This window comes from Diabrotica virgifera, chromosome 2, assembly GCF_917563875.1.
Source record: "Diabrotica virgifera virgifera chromosome 2, PGI_DIABVI_V3a".
Lineage (NCBI taxonomy): Eukaryota > Metazoa > Arthropoda > Insecta > Coleoptera > Chrysomelidae > Diabrotica > Diabrotica virgifera.
The window spans coordinates 74,786,264-74,804,855 of record NC_065444.1 but is presented as its reverse complement, the minus strand read 5'-3'; the positions used below and the strand labels follow the sequence as shown (position 1 = coordinate 74,804,855).

Here is an 18,592-nt window from a genome sequence, read left to right as displayed (position 1 = left end):
AGGGAAATGCAGAAGCAAATACAATAGTGCTAACGCAAACGGAAGACGTGACACGAGGACTTATCGTGATAGAAAAATTACAAGTATACAAATAAATACGAAAGACAAAATTATACGAGGAGGTATCAATATAGAAAAGATACAAATACGAATAAACTTGAAACATATGAAAGAAGGACTTATAAGAATAGAAAACAGAGAAACAGAGGAGCACAGCAAGCTCAACAAGAAAGAAGAAATAAACAATGGACTCGGGTGACTTACAACCACCGTGAGCAACAAAAGAATTCGGTGCCTGATGCAAATTTTTTCGGGAATGTATGCAAACTAAATAGGGATTGACCTTAAGGGTTGAAAACTAAGTCTTCGAAAACTAAGAGGAAGACCTAGGGTGGTAGTTCGGATCCCACTCGGTTGAGTCCTGCATGTCTAGCACGACAATGGATTGTTTACATGATGGAGAAATAAGCAAACGGAACTTGTAATTATGGAATTAGGATAATTTTTTTTGGAAATCAGCTATAACGCTACAAATGGAGGAATTTTTCCTCCCCCGCCCCAAGGAATAATTTACTAACTATAGAAAGTAGATTATTATTTTACACTTTCTACAAACTTATACAACTCCTGTATACAACTACAGGGTTGAAAACTTAATACTTCAATTATGGACCGAACAAAAGAATAATACAAAAGGGAGACCAATCTAATTAATTCATAAACACATACACACAATGCTATAATTATAAGAATATTAAATACAGAATAAAACAACCCTCTAATAATAAAATCTAATACCTTTACGTATTTCAAAATATTTTATCGTTAGAAAACACGACTTTATTTTTATTACACATGTTAATATGATGTAATATCAAATGAGTTACAAAAACATAAATAAAAGATTCTGCACGAACTGCAAATTCCATTCAGGTTTGTTTGGATGAAATATAATACAATAATTAAACACAACGGCGAAGCATATTATAAGTATATAAAAATAGTCCAAAAGCTAGTCGCACGATTGATAATATTAATAATAAAATAACTAATAATACAATTCGATATTAATAATAATAAGAGAATACAACTATAATACAATACTTAACACATTAAAAAAACTATCCCACTCAATACCTTTTATTTACCCTTACCTGAACTAAACTTTGACTTGAATATTTTGATTTAAATTCTGATTTTAACTTTGATATTATTACCTAAGGTGTTGCAGTTGGAGAATTGTTAATTTGTTCAAGGACTAGTGTCATTACATTACACATTACATTATTCTATTATATTATAAATACTTTATCATTATCATTGTAAAACGTTGTAGTACTGAGGCATTCGTTATTATTTATTTCGCGCGGGCAGTATGTCCAATCGCAAATATTCAGAATTAATATCCGATATTTAACAGTATATTTTTATCACCCCGTACATCACATGAACCAATTTGTTATTGTATAATTACATGTGCGGGTCTCTAATTTATTTCACGAATTGTAAATTGTAAACAATAATTCGGGCAATTGCATATTTAATTTGATGATGGAATGAATATATTTCTTTGTTCTCAATATTTTGTAAACATACTCAGCGCGTGGCCTGACACCAATACTGGTGCCACCGCTGAAAAAGAATGTACATTTTAGAATCATTCTCAAGAATCACTTCAATCAGGCCAGAGGTGCCTTTAACTTCATTCCTTCATACACATTCAATATGTAGCAAATAGAGTCTTCAACTAAATCGCGTACAAGCCATATCAATATTCAACGTTCTCCCGGGGTAACTTCCCTAGTGTCGGTCTTATAAATAAATTATCTAAGTGCTACTGGTGTTTCAATCAACTGAAGAGCAGCCTCCACTGAGCCCCGAAGATTAGACACCATGTCTATATACTCCCTAATAACCGCCTTGCCAAACTGATCTGGAAGGAAGCTCCCATAGTACGAAGTCTCTTAGGATGTCCACGAATGCGATGGAGAGGCAATATATGGTCAGATTTAAGAACAATGGGGCTACCCACTGACCCAACTATCATGGGCGACCGTAGACCGTTCGGGATGGAAGCGAGTTGTGCAGTCAGCCAAGACCCACTTCGGGTTGTAGTGCTTTTTTTTTATGGCTTTGGCAGTTTGCCATACAGCCAGTTACATGATCTTTTAATCTCATTAGGAGCAGTGAAAAGTTTATGAATTTTTGCAATTGAATAGACTAGAATAGATAAATTTAAAGCTGGAAATCAATACAGCAATTAGTGAAAAGAAGAGAAAATATATATACATACACATTAACATGGGTCACACGCTTCACGTCCAGGGGCCCATCAGGACATTACAATATAAAACTTACACAGGAAAAATAGGAAATTTTTTTCGACAAAATATCCCCACAAAAAATCCCGGACCAAAAATCCCCAAGAAATATTTGCTGCCGAATAGTTCTCTAAAAGTTTTCCCGAAATTTTACCAAATTTCAACTTCCAATTCCATGCTGAAAACTTCAAATTTCACATGACAAAGGAGTGTGAGTTTTTTAAAAAACGTGGAAGATATGGGGAATGAACTAAGGCCTCATTTTCATGACGATAACGCGAGATTACAACTACATTGTGGGCCGAAATAAAGGAGTACATTTTTTAGTTGAAAATAACTTTTTTGTTCTTTGGGCGATTTAATTTCTTTTTCTAGAGCTAATAGCCTAACATGTCCTCAACATGACTGCAAATTTGGAAGCAAAAATAACGTACAGAGTCGGTCTTATAAAAAAATGTATGTAACGGTGCATTTGAGCTCGTTGCAAATGAAAACTGTCTTAGCTAAAATTATACTAATATGCTCTTTTGGCAGGTTAACTATCCAGAACACTTCAGTAAAAAGTAATTTTTTAAAAATTACCGGATTCGCAAAATATCATTTATTTTTTATTTAAATAGTGTTCAGAACACGCCTTCGCCATGAAATTTTAAAAAATCCCGAATTTGTAAAATATCATTTTTTATTTAAATTAGGAAATCTTATTCGAGTACTTTTCTTATATGTCACCAAATCGTAACCATCTTAACACTAAATTACATCTTTTCCATCGTTTTGCCTCATACTAGCAGTCATTTTTGTTAAAAATGTCTTAAGAATTTCTCAAACGCTCAAATATGCCAATTTTACTTAGTAAGCCATGACTGCTTAGGTTGCCATGGCATTTGTTTGACATTTATAGTTAAATAAGTAAATTGACCAGTTCATAATGCCACTTTTAAACAAGACGGAATGGAAGGAAAGGTAAAAATGCATTTCCTGAGAAAAATTGGCATATTGGAACAATAGGAAAGTTCTTAAGACATCTAAGGGAAACCCATGGGCCTATTGAACATAAAAGTGGAAGAGGGGGGAAGCGAGGCTCAAGAAATAAAGAAAATATTGCTAGAGTAAGGGTTGTTTTAGGAAATTTGCAACCTGGCCAATCTGTTGGAACAAGGAAAATCGCAAAAGAAACTAGGATTTCCCGCACTAGGATCAGTTCGAAGAATCATTAAAGAAGATTGCCATCTTAAAGTATTTAAAAAAGTTTACTGTCAAAGACTTACTGTCAAAGACTTACTGCCAATGTAAGAGAAAAACGACTGGAAAGATGTAATCTGCTGCTAAGAAGATTCCGTTCTCGTGAAGACATTAGAAAAATATGGTTTTTATATAGGGTGTATTCTGACGTACAATTTAAGAGAGAAATTCCTATAGAGCATCTTTTAATTGAAAAAAGTCATTTCTCAAAAGGTGTAATGGTATTTGTTGCAGTATCCAGGTTGGGAAAATCTCGTCTGATTTTTGTTAATGCCGGGGTAAAACTTAATTCAGAAACATATCAAGAACAAATCTTGCAGCACCTATTACCTGAAATTGAAGAAGTATGTTATGATTACACTTTCCAGGAGGATGGTGCTCCTTCGCACACTTTCCACAATACAAGGATATTCTTGAGTTTAAATTGCCCAGACTATATTGAGCCAGAGATGTGATCACCTAACAGCCCAGAATTAAATCAGGTTGACTATTCAATTTGGGGAATTTTCAAACAAAATTTGTATGACGGACAAAATTTGAAACCGTCGAACAGCTCAAAGAAAGAATACAGTTTGTTTGGACCAATTTTGAACAGGGTGTATTAAATGGGGCTATCAATTTATGGCGCAGACGACTTCAAGAACTGGTAAACAATAATGGTGGCCACATTGGTGGTGGTTTTCATAAATGTGTTATCTGTTAAAATTTTGTATTTTCCTAATTAAAAAAAAAAAGATATTTTGCGAATCCGGTAAATTTGAAAAATTTCCTTTTTATTGACTGTTGTGGATAGCTATCCTACCAAAAGAGCATATCAGTTCAATTTTAGCTAAAACAGTTTTCATTTGCAACGAGCTCATACGCACCGTTACATAAATTTTTTTATAAGTCCGACCCTGTACGTTATTTTTCCTTCCGAATTGTCTGTCATGTTGAGGACATGTTAGGCTATTAGCGCTGCAAAAATAAATTAAATCGCCCAAAAAACAAAAAAGTTATTTTCAACTAAAAAATGTACTCCTTTATTTCGGCCCACAGTGTACATAAATTTTACTTGAGGCTGTTCACATGCCAACGCGCTTTTTAATGACCTAAAGCGCGCGATAGCATGTGAACGGTCTTAAGTAAAATGTATGTAGTTATAATCGCGCGTTATCAAAACGAGCGTTAAGCGCCTGTCAAGAGAACGGGGCTTTAGTTCATTCCCAATATCTTCCACGATTTTTGAAAAAACTCACACTCCTTTGTCATGTAAAATCTATGTATTTGTCCTCGGATTTTTTGTCCGGGATTATTTGTCCGGACCCCGTTATGAAGATATCCAACCTCCGATTGGGAGACGGCACTTAAAAAAGAAGAATCTTCTTTACTCAAACTACAAAGCGAGAGATAGAAATGTAGGATAAACTTTTAATTTGTGAAGCAAAGTTCCCCTAGTAGTCAAAAAATCCTAAATCGGCATATCAAGAAAAATAAGATACTCTAATGAGCAAAACAACATAGTAAAATATTGAAAATGTACTATAACAAAACGAAAATTATGAGCTCAAAAGCTACTTATATAGGCCAGGGTAATAGGACAAAAATATACCCTGTTCGTGACACTTCAACAGCCAGGGTACTGAAGCGTTTTTTCTACAGGTAATACCTCTAAGTAGAATTTATAACTATTTCCTGCGTAGGATCTGGCAGCCATTCTTATTTATAAACAATTTAGTGTCAAAAACGACCTTTTCCCCTTTTTTTTAAATTAATGGAAAACAGTAAGAATTATCGTTTTCTTAGTAAAGACATCTTCGAGAGTATAGAAAAAGCTTTAAAATGGCGTATTACAAAGTTTAATACACTCATTTATTGTTAATATTATTGCGAAAAAAAGGTCTAAATTTAAAAAAAATTAATTTCGCAATAACAATTGTAAAAATAAGTATAGAGCTTTGAAATTTTTGTCAAATGAGGGTTCTTTGGTGCTTAATATGTGACAAAAATTTCAAAGAGAAAGATGCTCTTCGTTGCTACGAAAAAATACATTCAGTGACATTACTGACAATTAATGTTTTAAAAATTATAAAAGTGATGACTTTCAACCGTCAAATATTTATAACAACTGTGTGTTTAATTGTACTAATTTGTACTTACATAAATAAATTACAATAAAATTTTGGTTTTGAACAGTTTTGTTCATGAAATAATCGCAACAAATTGCACTCGATCTCTAAAATTAATATAGCCCTCGTGACACTTATAAATTAAAACTGTCAAAGTGTCACTCGGAAAAAATTCAATAATTTTAGAGCTCTTGTGAAATTATTACTGATAATTGATGAAAAATTGTAATAAATATATATATATATATATATATATATATATAATTTATTATATAAAAAAATAAAAAGTTTATAAGGAAAAATTGAACACACTTTTGCATAATTATTTATTACTAATAAATGCATTTTTTATTCACTTTTTTTAAACCAATTTGAAAGTTTAGCTCATGCTCTTTCATTTGACACCTGTAGAATGGTTCTAACATTATTTTTTTCTGACTAATGTTATTGCAAAAAAAGCTCTCTGGGATAAACAATTTGAATAAAATTTAAACAATTGAATGAATCGCTTTGAAATTTTTGTCACATATTAAGCACCAAAGAACCCTCATTTGACAAAAATTTCAAAGCTCTATACTTATTTTTACAATAGTTATTGCGAAATTAATTTATTTTGAAATTTCGACCTTTTTTCGCAATTACATATATTAACATAAGTGAGTGTATTAAACTTTGTAATACGCCACTTTAAAGCTTTTTCTATTCTCTCGAAGACTAAGAAAACCATAAGTCTTACTGTTTTATATTAATTTGCAAAAAAAAGGAAAAAAGACCGTTTTTTGACACTAAATTGTTTATAAATAAAAATGGCCGCCAGATCCTAAGCAGGAAATAGTTACAATTTGTTCTTATAGGTATTACCTGTCGAAAAAACGCTTCAGTACTCTGGCTGTTGAAGTGTCATGGAAAAAACCTATTATTACTCTGAACTAATATTGCTATAGAGCAGTATTTCTCAACCGCCGGTCCATGGACCGGCGCCGGTTCGTGGAATAATTTTGCCGGTCCGCGAAAATATGTTGCATTTCCGCGAATTTCGCGCTCGGATAGAGTGACATCCAACAGAAAAAGTGCGTTGGCATGTGCACTGATGGAGCAGCTAATATGACAGGAAAGCACTGTGGTGTTGCTAAAAAAATTCAAGAAGTTTCGTCCTCAGATCTCATAATTACACATTGTGTAATACATCGTCAATATTTAGCAACGAGAAATTTGTCACCAGAACTAAATGATGTTCTTTTGCGAATTTATAAGAATCGTGAATTTTACGTGAACAGCGATTTAAATTCAAGATTACCCCCTCTGTGGCTCAGTGGTAAGAGCGCCTACCTTTGGATCGAAAGGTCCGAATGGTCGTGAGTTCGAATCTCACCAGTGTTAGAGATTTTTGTTTATTATAAATTAATAAATGAAAATAGTTTCTGTCCATGTGGGATCGGTACTCACCGGAGGGACCGCAGACGTTCGGATACAATTAGCGTCTCTTTGCAAAGACAATGACGTCGACTTTGCAAAGTAACAAGACACTTACTCAACACACACACTACACATGACACTGGGTACCTGACTGCAAAAATTCACCGTACCTACCATGCCAATGGCCATTAGTTGTCGAGGCACTAGCTAGATAAAAAAAAATTCAAGATTATTTGCAATACTTTGCCAAGAAGTAGATGCAGAACATTACTTCTAACTACAACTAATAACTATTACTTCATGCTGAAGTAAGATAGTTGTCTCGGGGCAAAGTATTGACAAAACTGTTTGAATTAGGTACGAACAGAAGTGAAAATATTTTTAAATGAAAAAAAATCTTCATTATCGAATTATTTTTCCGTTACAGAATGGGTCGCAAAACTGGCCTACCTGAGCGACATATTTTCTTACGGTAACGATTTAAATTCAAGTCTTCAGGGTAGTACAACAAAAATATTTAATTTGAATAGCAAAATATATGCATTTAAGAAAAAGATTAAATGTTGGTTATCGCAAGTTAAACAAAATAATTATTCTCTGCTTACTTAGATTTCCTAAATACCAAAAAATAATTAAATTAACTGAATGCAACAATTTGTATCTATTTACAAGCATTGTATGATGGGTTTGAAAAGTATTTTCCCACAGACATCGGTGTACCTACTTGAGAGTAATTTATGAATAACGAATCCTTTCATAGAATATGAAAATCTTCAATTAAACAATGAAGGGAAACAACATATTTTAAAATTGGGTTCTGACTTGACGTTAAAGGTAAATTTTTCGACAATGACTTTCTATGAATTTTGGATCAGAATGAAAGAAGAATATCCCAGTCTTCACAACCAGGCTATGAATATGTTGCTCCCTTTTGCAACAACAGATTTATGTGAAGCGGGATTTTCGACAATAACGACAACTAAAAACAAAGCGAGGAATCGGTTGTCGATAAACATGTGACTTCGAATAGCACTAACCAACTTACTTCGATTAGCACTTTACAACCCGAAGTGGACACTGTTATACAGAAGGAACAGACAATCCCATTAAATTGTTAAAAATTTTGTGAAAATAGTTTTTGTAATTTCAGTTTTCAATAGTAATTTACTAAACATGTAGGTAATGCGTATTTGAAAAAATTATTGGTCCGCTAAAAATTATCCTAAGTATTACCGGTCCCTGATAAGGAAAAGGTTGAGAAACACTGCTATAGAGAGCAGAACACATGATGACGACCTGGGGCCTGATTCTAATTCATTTCGACAGTCGCAATTTCATTTCGACACCGCCATGACAGCAACTGGGGATATTAACCTTATCATGTTGAGACTGCTCAGAATTTGGGTTGGTGCTTCGGTTTCTTGGATTTTGTTGATAGTCTGGGAAAATTATCGAAAAAATACCATTTTTGGGAAAAATTATTTACCAGCTATTTTATTGCTAAAATCGAATCTTAAGATTGCATATATTAGTAATATGGGGTATGACAAGTCCGAAGAAAGTGTGTTATTTTATTTATAAACAAATTAGCACTCCCAAATCTTCTTTTTTTTTCAATTAGTGGTCTGTAACTCCTATAATTTTTCCTTTGAGCCAAAAACACTCAAATAAAAATTCACCGTAATTTAGTTCTGCACAAAGTTATTTTTTTTCCGATTTCCTTCAACAAAAATTTTACTCAGAAAATCCGAGTTTTCCCAAAAAATCTGCCATTTTCAATTAAAATTTTAGGGAAGTACCTAATTATTTATCAATAATTAAATAATTGAAGACATGAAAGATTTATTATAGTAGATTATACAGAGGGGCTAAATTATGGAATAAATTCATTTCTTTAAAACGGACGATTTTGGAGCAAAATCCCGAAAGAGGTCGATTTTTATTTTTAAATTACAATTTTTTGGCATATATTTCATACTAGTGACGTCATCCATCTGAGCGTGATGACGTAATCGATAATTTTGTTAATGGGAATAGGGGTCGTGTGGTAGGTCATTTGAAAGGGCGTTTAATTCTCTATTCAGTAATATAAACATTAATATCATTAGGTATTTATACAGGGTTGCCAAAAAAAAATTTTGAATTAAATTAATTGGCGCAAAAAGAAGAATGTATGTAATTTATTTAACTCAAAATACATTGTACTGCTGTCAGAAAATAGAAAAAAAGGTTTATTTCACAAATAAACATTTCTTTTCGCTTAAATTAAATCACAAACAGCCTCCCTCCTACCTATTGGCAGTTTGAACTTTTAATTTAAGCTAAAAGCAATGTTTATTTGCAAAATAAACATTTTTTTCTATTTTCTGACAGCAATAGAATGTATTTTGAGTTAAATAAATTACATGCATTCTTCTTCTTGCGTCAATTAATTTAATTCAAAATTTTTTTTGGCCTCCCTGTATAAATATTGATATTAATGTTTATAATACTGAATAGAGAATTGAACGCCTTTGTAAATGAGCTACAACACGAACCCATATTCCTATTTAAAAAATAATTACGTCATCACGCTCGGATGGATGACGTCACTAGTTTGAAATATATGCCAAGAAATTTAATTTAAAAATAAAAATCGACCTGTTTCGGGATTTTTCTCTAAAATCGTCCATTTTAGAGAAAATGAATTTATTCCATAATTTAGCCCCTCTCTGTATATCAGGAGACCGGCGACAATCTAACCAATAGTTTAGCAATAATTAAAATGTTAATTAAAAAATTTCGGTCGAAATAATAACCAGAAAGATTATGATACACCAGAATAACTATGATTTTCATATAAAAAAGCACTATACCTATTCAACGTACCTTACAGGATTGAAATTGGACCATTTGAGCGGTCTCAGGAATGTTATAAAGAAACAATTTTTTGGCTTATAAACAAATAGAACCCCTCAGAAAATATTAGATTAAATTAAATTAAGTTAACGCTGTTGAAAAGAGCACGGCTTCTGTGTCCTTTTCGAAGAAAAACAAATTGAATTGCGAGGAGTGATTCCAGGTATAACCGGTCAAATTTGACCGGCATTTGCGACAGAGTTATAAACAACAGGATTTTAATCTTTGAACCATTAGATACCTTTTAATTCCGGTCCTCTTTGTACATACAAATTTTCATATCTTCAAGACACTCATAACAAAAAAGATTTATGTCACTGTCACCAAATTATTTAATTATTGATAAATAATTACTTCCCTCAAATTTTAGTTGAAAATTAAAGATTTTGTTTGGAAAACCCGAATTTTCCGAAGAAAATTTCCGTCGAAGGAAATTGGAATAAATTATCAATGTGCAGAATTAAATTACTGTCAATTTTTATGTGAGTGTTTTGGTTTAAAGTTAAAATTTTCGGAGTTATAGAGCAATAATAAAAAAAAAGATTTCGGAGCGCTAATTTGTTTATAAACAAAATAGCACACTTTCTGTGGACTTTGCACAGCTATATTACTAATATAGGAAATCTTAAGATTTGATTTCAGCATGTCCAGCAATAAAATAGCTGGTAATTAATTTTCCTTGTTTTTTACTAATTTTCCCAGATTATTACCTCACATCTTTCATTGAGTTGATGATTCATGTTGTGGACATTCTCAATTATTATATTTCTAATTTAATACTATTCTATCTAATTCCTCAAAACAAGCAAATTTCAATTAAACCCAGCTATATTATAATACCTTTTGATTTAGTTTTCCTTGCAAGAAATAAACAAAACACATCTAAACTAAACCTAACCTCGCTTTTGGCCATTGCCATTCATTCATCTCCGTGTCAAATAATTTCGACAGTCGCCATATTGAAAGCGACTTGTTTTTGGTCGAAATTTGATTTAGAATCAGGGCCCTGGTTTAGGCTTTCGTCTCTTTAGATATGGCTGCTTCGTATTTTTGTTACAGGAGTAAAGAAATATTAACTTGAAAACATCCATGGCCATATTATGTTGCAATGGAAATTGTATTAATATGTGATGGAACTTTGTGGTAGTTAGCTCACAATTATTGCTCAGGAGATCAGAAAGTGATTGGACATAATTGTTACTATTATGCTCCAAGTAGGTTTTACCACGTACTTGGAGGTTTTGCAACGTTTGAATAAATGTTGTGAGGTATTGAACATATTATTTAAAAGGCGTAAATTGGAATTAGTCCATTGAAATGTTACATTTAGTGTGTATTTCTTAGAGGAGTCAATTTTATTTTTTTAATATGTAGGGGGGTTCAGTAGAAGCTTAAGTTCAAGTTTTTGGGGTTGAGACCCTTGTCCCCCGGCCGCCATCTTGGAAAAAGAGGTGCAAAGGGCTTTCGCGCTGTATCTCCCAAACTAGCAATCATACAGAAAAGTTAATTTCACATGAATTGTAGCAAATTAAATTTCCTATAATTTTATATTTATTACTTTTTATCATCAAGTGACCAACAAAAAAGTTATAAACAAAAATAAGAAAAAATTTTGTAAGAAGTTTCCTTTTGGAGGTTATAACTTTTTTTCCGTTCATTTCACAATAAAATAACATCATAGCGATTTTGTAGAGGATTTTTCATTGAACAATTTTCACTATAAAGTTGTTTAATTTTATTTATTATCTAGGTTTTACAACGCTCCAAACTTGACCAGATTCTCAAATTCTCACTAGTAATACCACTAGAGGTCAAATTATTTCCGGAAATTTTTTTGAGATCATGAATATTTTGAAAATTTCCCGAGTCGCAGACGAGGGAAATTTTCTAAAAATATTCATGATCAAAAAAAAATTTCCGGATATTAATTTGACTTCGCGTGGTATTCGGTAAGAAAATTCCACACCAAATTTGCATTTGAAAATCCAAAGCTGCATGAACAGATTAATAGCGCGCCATAGCTTTGTCAGCAATTATTTAGGCTTTCAAATTCGTAATTTCTACTCATTGTAGTTGCATGGGAATACCATTTCAAGATAGAAAATAGTATATTCTTCAATTTTACATAAATTTTGAGTAACTACAAGTGATAGAAAATTATTTTTTGGCGTTTAACTAAATTATGTCTGTCAAAAATGTTCTGTTATTGTAAACGTCAAAAAATGTCCACTATAATTCGCTGTTGGGTACCCGACGAGCAAAAAATTTCCGATAAAATACCTCCGTTGCCATGGTGATCTGTCAAAATAACGTATTTTGATTGGTTCAAAATTACAGGTATCGAATTTTCATAGGAATATAATACTTTTCTATCTTTAAATTAGGCGAGCGGCATGCCGACCACGAAAATCAAATTTAAGGTGAATGACCATTTTTAGTCTATTTTTATGTTTTTGACGTCGTTGAATCCGAATATGAAATTTATTTTTATCTATCTAGAGATAGCTTATATCTCGAGATCCTGACCACGGTGTATGAATGGCTAATTTTTATCATACTCTATGATTTTGTTATCAAAAATCGTTTTTTTGCTCTTCTTAAGAATTTTGCATTTTGCGGTTGCGTCAATCTTCTTCTGAATCGGCGAATTTTTCCTCAAACAACTTCTTGGGCCTTTTCTATGTATGCTTAGGGTTATAAGTTTTATAATGGGAAGAAAGGTCAAAAACAGATTAATAATAGCATAGGAATGTTAAAATCATAATAAATTGTATGAATAAAAAATATATATAGATAGAAAAGTAAGCCTAACTTTTGTTTTTATTGTATCCCTATGAGCATTCGAGAATCTGGTCAAGTTTGGAGCGCTGTAAAACCTATATAAATAAATAGAATTAAACAACTTTATAGTGTAAATTGTTCGCTGAAAAACCCTCTACAAAATTGCTAAAATGTTATTTTATTTTAAAATGAACTGAAAAAAAGTTATAACCTCCAAAAGGAAATTTGTTAAAAAAATTTTACATATTTTTGTTTATATCTTTTTTGTTGGTCACTTGACGATAAAAAGTAATAGAAACAAAATTGTATAAAATTTAATTTGCTACTTTTTATGTTTAATTAGATTTTCTGTAGGGTTGGTAGTTTACGAGATATAGCGCGAAACTCCTTTGCACCCCATTTCCAAGATGGCGGTAGGGGGACAAGGGTAGCGACCCCAAAAACTTGAACTTAAGCTTCTACTGAACCTCCCTACAGATTAAAAAAATAAAATTGACTCCTCTAAGAAATGCAAGGTACGGCTTAAAAAATGTAACATTTTAATGGAGTAAATAATACTTTAGTCATATAATGCGTCATCCAGAAAAATATGACATATTTCACCTTGTCATACAAGGTAAAATAATGGGAAAAGAAGTGTGGGCCTCCTTACAACTTCTTGGCTTAAAAACTTACGCCAATAGTTAGGGAAAACTAGCACTGAACTATTTCGTACGGCTGCGAATAAGAGAATGATTATTAATATGCTGGGCAACATGAGTACATGAGATCCAGCGATCGACAAGCGGTCTCGGCACCTTAAGAAGAAGAAGGTTCTACCAACCGCTCTTAGATCAGTATTTTAGGCAATTGCAAATCGTTGCCTTCGATATATTAGGTTAATTCATTCGAAGATGTTAAATATGGATGGTCATAAAGTGCATCACTTGCTAAATTTAAAAGTTTCTTCTTCTTTAAGTGCCATCTCCGCGGCGGAGGTCGGCAATCATCATAGCTATTCGTATTTTAGAGACGGCTGCTCTGAAAAGTTCATTTGATGTACATCCGTACCACTATCTCAGGATGCGCAGTCACGATATTCTGCGTCTCCCTATGCTTCTCTTTCCTTGAATCTTTCTCTGCGTAATCAATTGGAGCAAGCTGTATCTCTCTGTAACTTAAAAGTTTAGAAGATAGGAAAACAACTTTAGTTTTCGGATGACTTTTCCTCGGCGATGGCATGTCGTTTGAGGACTTCCTTTGTTTTTTTATTCGAGCTTTCGATAGTTCGTAGAACAAATCTTTTGTTTAGGCTGTGAATCTAAATATTTTATTTGAAACTCTGTCTCCAAGGGATATATTAAACATTGTCCTTTCCATTGTCCACTGTGCCACGTGTGTTTCATTGATTACTTTTTTGGTAAGTGTCAATGATTCAAATATTGACTATCAAAAGGAAAAAACTTGAGTCCTTGGAACATTTGATGAAAAGGTAAAAATTTTCGTCATTACAAGTCATGCTGCGCAAAATTCGAGGAAAACTAAATGTGGGAAGACGAAGAATATCTTAGCTCGAGAACAAGAAAGGATTGTTTGTATACAGTAGCAAAAACTATTTAGAACAGCAGTCAGCAAGAACCATATAGCCATGATGATATCTAAACTTCAATAGAACTGAAATTTGAAAAATTAGATTTGATTCTCTTACAAATACATCACAATGGCTTTTGAAAGAAGATTTTTTAGATAGCATGTATTCTAGGTGTCATTCATTTTACAGAAAGGATAATTGTAAATTATAGTAGGAAAGTAGAAATATATTGAAAATATGAAATATGGATCTAGCGAATAATACTAAAAATTAGCTAGGTAAATCGAGTTATGAAGGCTGAGGTTGAGAAGGATGGCGAAGCTGAGGAAGGAGACTTATTTTCTGGTTGAAGAACTTCAAGGCCACAATGATTTCTAACCTTCTAAAAGATAGCATATAAGAAAAGAAAGGCCTTTGTGTTTGATATTTAGAATTAGTTTCATTCTGTCATCATCAAATATCTCTGTGCAGATACTGTAGTGTATATAACTTTTGTTTTAGAAAACGGATTTTGACAATCAAATGGTCCAAGGGTTCCAGTTCACTCCAGTCATTGAGCCCAATCACGACGATGCTTTCATAACCAAAAAAATGTACGATGCTCTAATAAACGGAGACATGCAAAGAGTCCCACTAATAATAGGTATTTGTTCCGAAGAAATGATTATAAACGCTTTAGGTATGTATTCTACTCTTTTTAGTGCTCCATGTCTTGTAGGCGACGAAGTAAAGCATTACACCTCTTAACTTTTTTATATTAAGACGGATCGTTATGAAACCTTTTGCATTTGATTCGGGAGAGCTTCAGGAAAATTCTTTCAACACTTGGCATGAGGGACAAATGAAAATTACATTGTTGTAGGCGGAAAATGCATTTTCCAAGGTGCATTTTAAAGTGTTCAAAAATAAAAATTTACAACTCCAAAAATAATCATGAGAATGAGTTTAATTTTCAGACTCGGAAGGTTTTTGAGGTCGCTGAACAGGAATATAGGGTCTAAGAAGATATACGAGGTTCCTGGTGCCTCACGTCGTCTCCTATAGTTTTATGGATATTAATTATGAAAATCACTTAAACTTGTTATCCCGAGGTTTTTGAGATCGCTGAGCACGAATATTGCTTCGGCGATACTGTACGAGGTACAGTTACGGTCATTGAATAGTTTACAGGCTTACGTATCTAGGAGCCGATTTTTTAAATTATTACCTCGTTTAAATTCACCTTTTACGTCAAAGTGACGTTAACAGTGGTGTATCTAAAATAAGTTATTTAAAATTAAAAAATAAAAATACTATAAAAATATATTTTACAAAGTTTAACAAAACTGAAAGTATAGAGAGAAGTTTTTTTAATGGAATGGATTATGGTCTTAATAATGAAAACAAGGAAGTCTGGTTTGAAAATACCGATTTTATTTTATATTTATCCAAAATTATTCAATCTTTGTTTGATTTTCCATATGCACATATGTATATGGCTCACGTCCAAATCTGCAGCAACTTGTCTTAAAAACCAACCTTCTTCGAGTTTGGCAATTGCTCTTGCTTTTGTGAAGCATTAAAATTCATTATAACCATTTTGGAGGAGTTTGATATCGTTATTTTATGTTTCAACACTCGCGAAATTTTTGACAAGCATTGACTTTTTGACTTTGACATTTATGAAATCCGTACGACACTGCAATTTTACAGTATTACAATATAAAAATTAAGGTGTAAACAATTCAGTGATCGTAACTGTACCTGGTGCCCGGTATCTATGGCGTCTCCTGGAGTTTCATGAAAATTTGTTATGAAAATAGTTGTAATTTAGTATATTGGGGTATTTAAGATCGCTGAAGACAAACATTGCATAGAAGATGCTGTAGGAGATACCTGGTGTCCGGCATTTACGTCGTCTCGTGGAGTTTTATGGAAATTGGTTGTAAAATTCAACAGTGAGTAACAATAACAGTAAGTTATCTTAATTTAGAGCGCAAATTATAAAAAAATATATTCGAATTTTTTTTAGTATTAATAATAATAATAAATATGTCAGAACATCGAGTATATGACTAAAACTGTCAGTAGCCTTAAAACCCCCGAAATAACAAGTTTCAACGAATTTTTATTACGAATTTCCATAAAATTCCCGGAGATGACGTAGATACAGGACACCAGGTACTTTGTACTGCACCTTCGTTGCAATATTCGTGTTCAGCGACCTCAAAAACATTGAGATAATAAATTTTATCGCCAACCGTCACTAAAGTAATTCATTATTGTACTCATTTGCCCTCATTTGCGGCAGTAAAGTAACACTTTATTGTACTGACAGAAAAAATTTACTTTACCTGCCGCGATTAATCAAATTAACCCGAGATTGAATGTAAGTGGTCGATGGCAGTAATCGATTATTTATTTGAGTGAACTTAAAATTTATTTACTTCAATTATTAAAAATATTGTACATAATTTACGTTATTATTAATTAAAATTATGCCAAAAAGTGAAATTCTGTAGTATTTTGCAATTATATTCATATAAAATTAATCAAAACTTTACCGATTTTGTAATTATTCAATATTAATATTTATCTATCGATTAAAAATCGAAAGCGGCATGCAGAAGTCATCTGTCATCACTGTCATATTTAAAAAATTTAAATTGAAAATTGTATTTAGTGCAATAAAAGTGTTAAAACGAATATCAAATTATAGTACAGTAGTGCTGCTTTGGAAATGGAAGAAATTACATGTAGGTAGGCCACCTAAAATACGCAAGAAATTCTTAGAGACAGTTTCAGAGCTTCTCCCAGCAAAATCCATCGAAAAATACAATAGGCAATATGACATATTTGAAGCATGGCTTGAAAAAAATAGTATTAGGTACTAATTATAGTGAAAGTGTTTTACTAGCATAGTTCTCTGAATTGTCTCAAGAATATTCTCCATCGACTATGTGGTCCTATTATTCAATGTTGAAAGCAACTTTGACCACAAATAAAGACAGATATAAGCAAGTTTACGAATGTCTTGTGTATAATTGTACCTATGTACAAATGTTTCTGCTAAAATTTAGGAATATATTAATTTATAAGTATGTAAGTAGTAATTTTCTTTACAATTTTTTCTCACCTATTTCTTTTTTTATACCTAATATCGGCCGTGTCTAGCAAGTGGTTGCGTAGGGTAGCGGTATGTGTATCTAGTTACGGACGTGTTAGTACTTGGTCCGAGTCCCCCGTAAGGAAAAATTTTTTATTTAATATTAATGGTTATTGACATACTTAGACTATTATAAGGACTTAAAAATGATTAAAAATAATTAAAATAATTAATCGGGCTGTTGCCCAATGACGTCACCCGACAAGTCCCGACAAGTTACCCCAATAACGTCACCCCGACAAGTCGGATTGTACATTGTACAATAAAAATATTAAACAAAATATGACTATTTATTTAGATTTTCTACGATTAAACAAGGAAAAAGCAACTTCGAAAGGCTGTTATTTTAAGTAACGTGCATACAAAGTACACACACTCTTTTTTTCATTAGAAGGATGTAATTAAGTAAGGGCCGGTTGTTCGAACGCTAATCAACAATGATCATTATTAAATATTTAATTACTGTCACCAAAACTGTCAATATCAACTTTGTTTGGGTTGCTGAAAACATAATTAATTACAATTATGAGATTTATTATTAATTAATTAATAATTATTGTTATATTAATTTATTATAGTCTCAGAATTGTAATTAATTATGTTTTAACAATTGACATTGACAATAATTAATTATTTGATAATGATCATTGTTGATTAGCGTTCGAACAACCGGCCCTAAGTGTTAATGTTTTGTATGATTGGCGATAAAATCTTGTATGCACCACGTCAGTAAAGACTCTTTATCGAACTCGTCTGTTATTCGCCTCGCTCGCTCGGCTCATAATATCAGACTCATTCGATAAAGGGTCACTTTACTGACTTGGTACATAAATAACTATTAACTATTTTCATAACGAATTTTCATAAAACTCTAGAAGATGACATAGATACCGGGCAGTAATATTGGTTTTCAGCCACCTCAAAATCCTCGGGATGAAAAGTTTCAACAATTTTCATAATGAATTTCCATCAAACTCCAGGAGATGATGTGCATACCGGGATAGATACCTGTTACAGCTTCGCCGATCCGATATTCTTATTCAGTGTCCTCAAAAACCCTACGAGTATGAAACCTGACCTCATTTTCAGGATTGTTTTTGGAGTTATGAAT

The 18,592-nt window shown here is 32.5% G+C and overlaps 1 protein-coding gene across 1 annotated transcript in view; it reads left to right on the top strand.

Annotated features, from left to right (window-relative positions):
• Nucleotides 1-18,592, top strand: part of LOC114333510 (juvenile hormone esterase-like) — a 130,196-nt gene that overhangs the window by 81,626 nt on the left and 29,978 nt on the right. Inside the window, exon 7 of the mRNA XM_050643797.1 lies at nucleotides 14,838-15,015. Within this exon, the coding sequence (XP_050499754.1) occupies nucleotides 14,838-15,015 (178 nt within the window). The remainder of the gene's footprint in view (nucleotides 1-14,837; nucleotides 15,016-18,592) is intronic.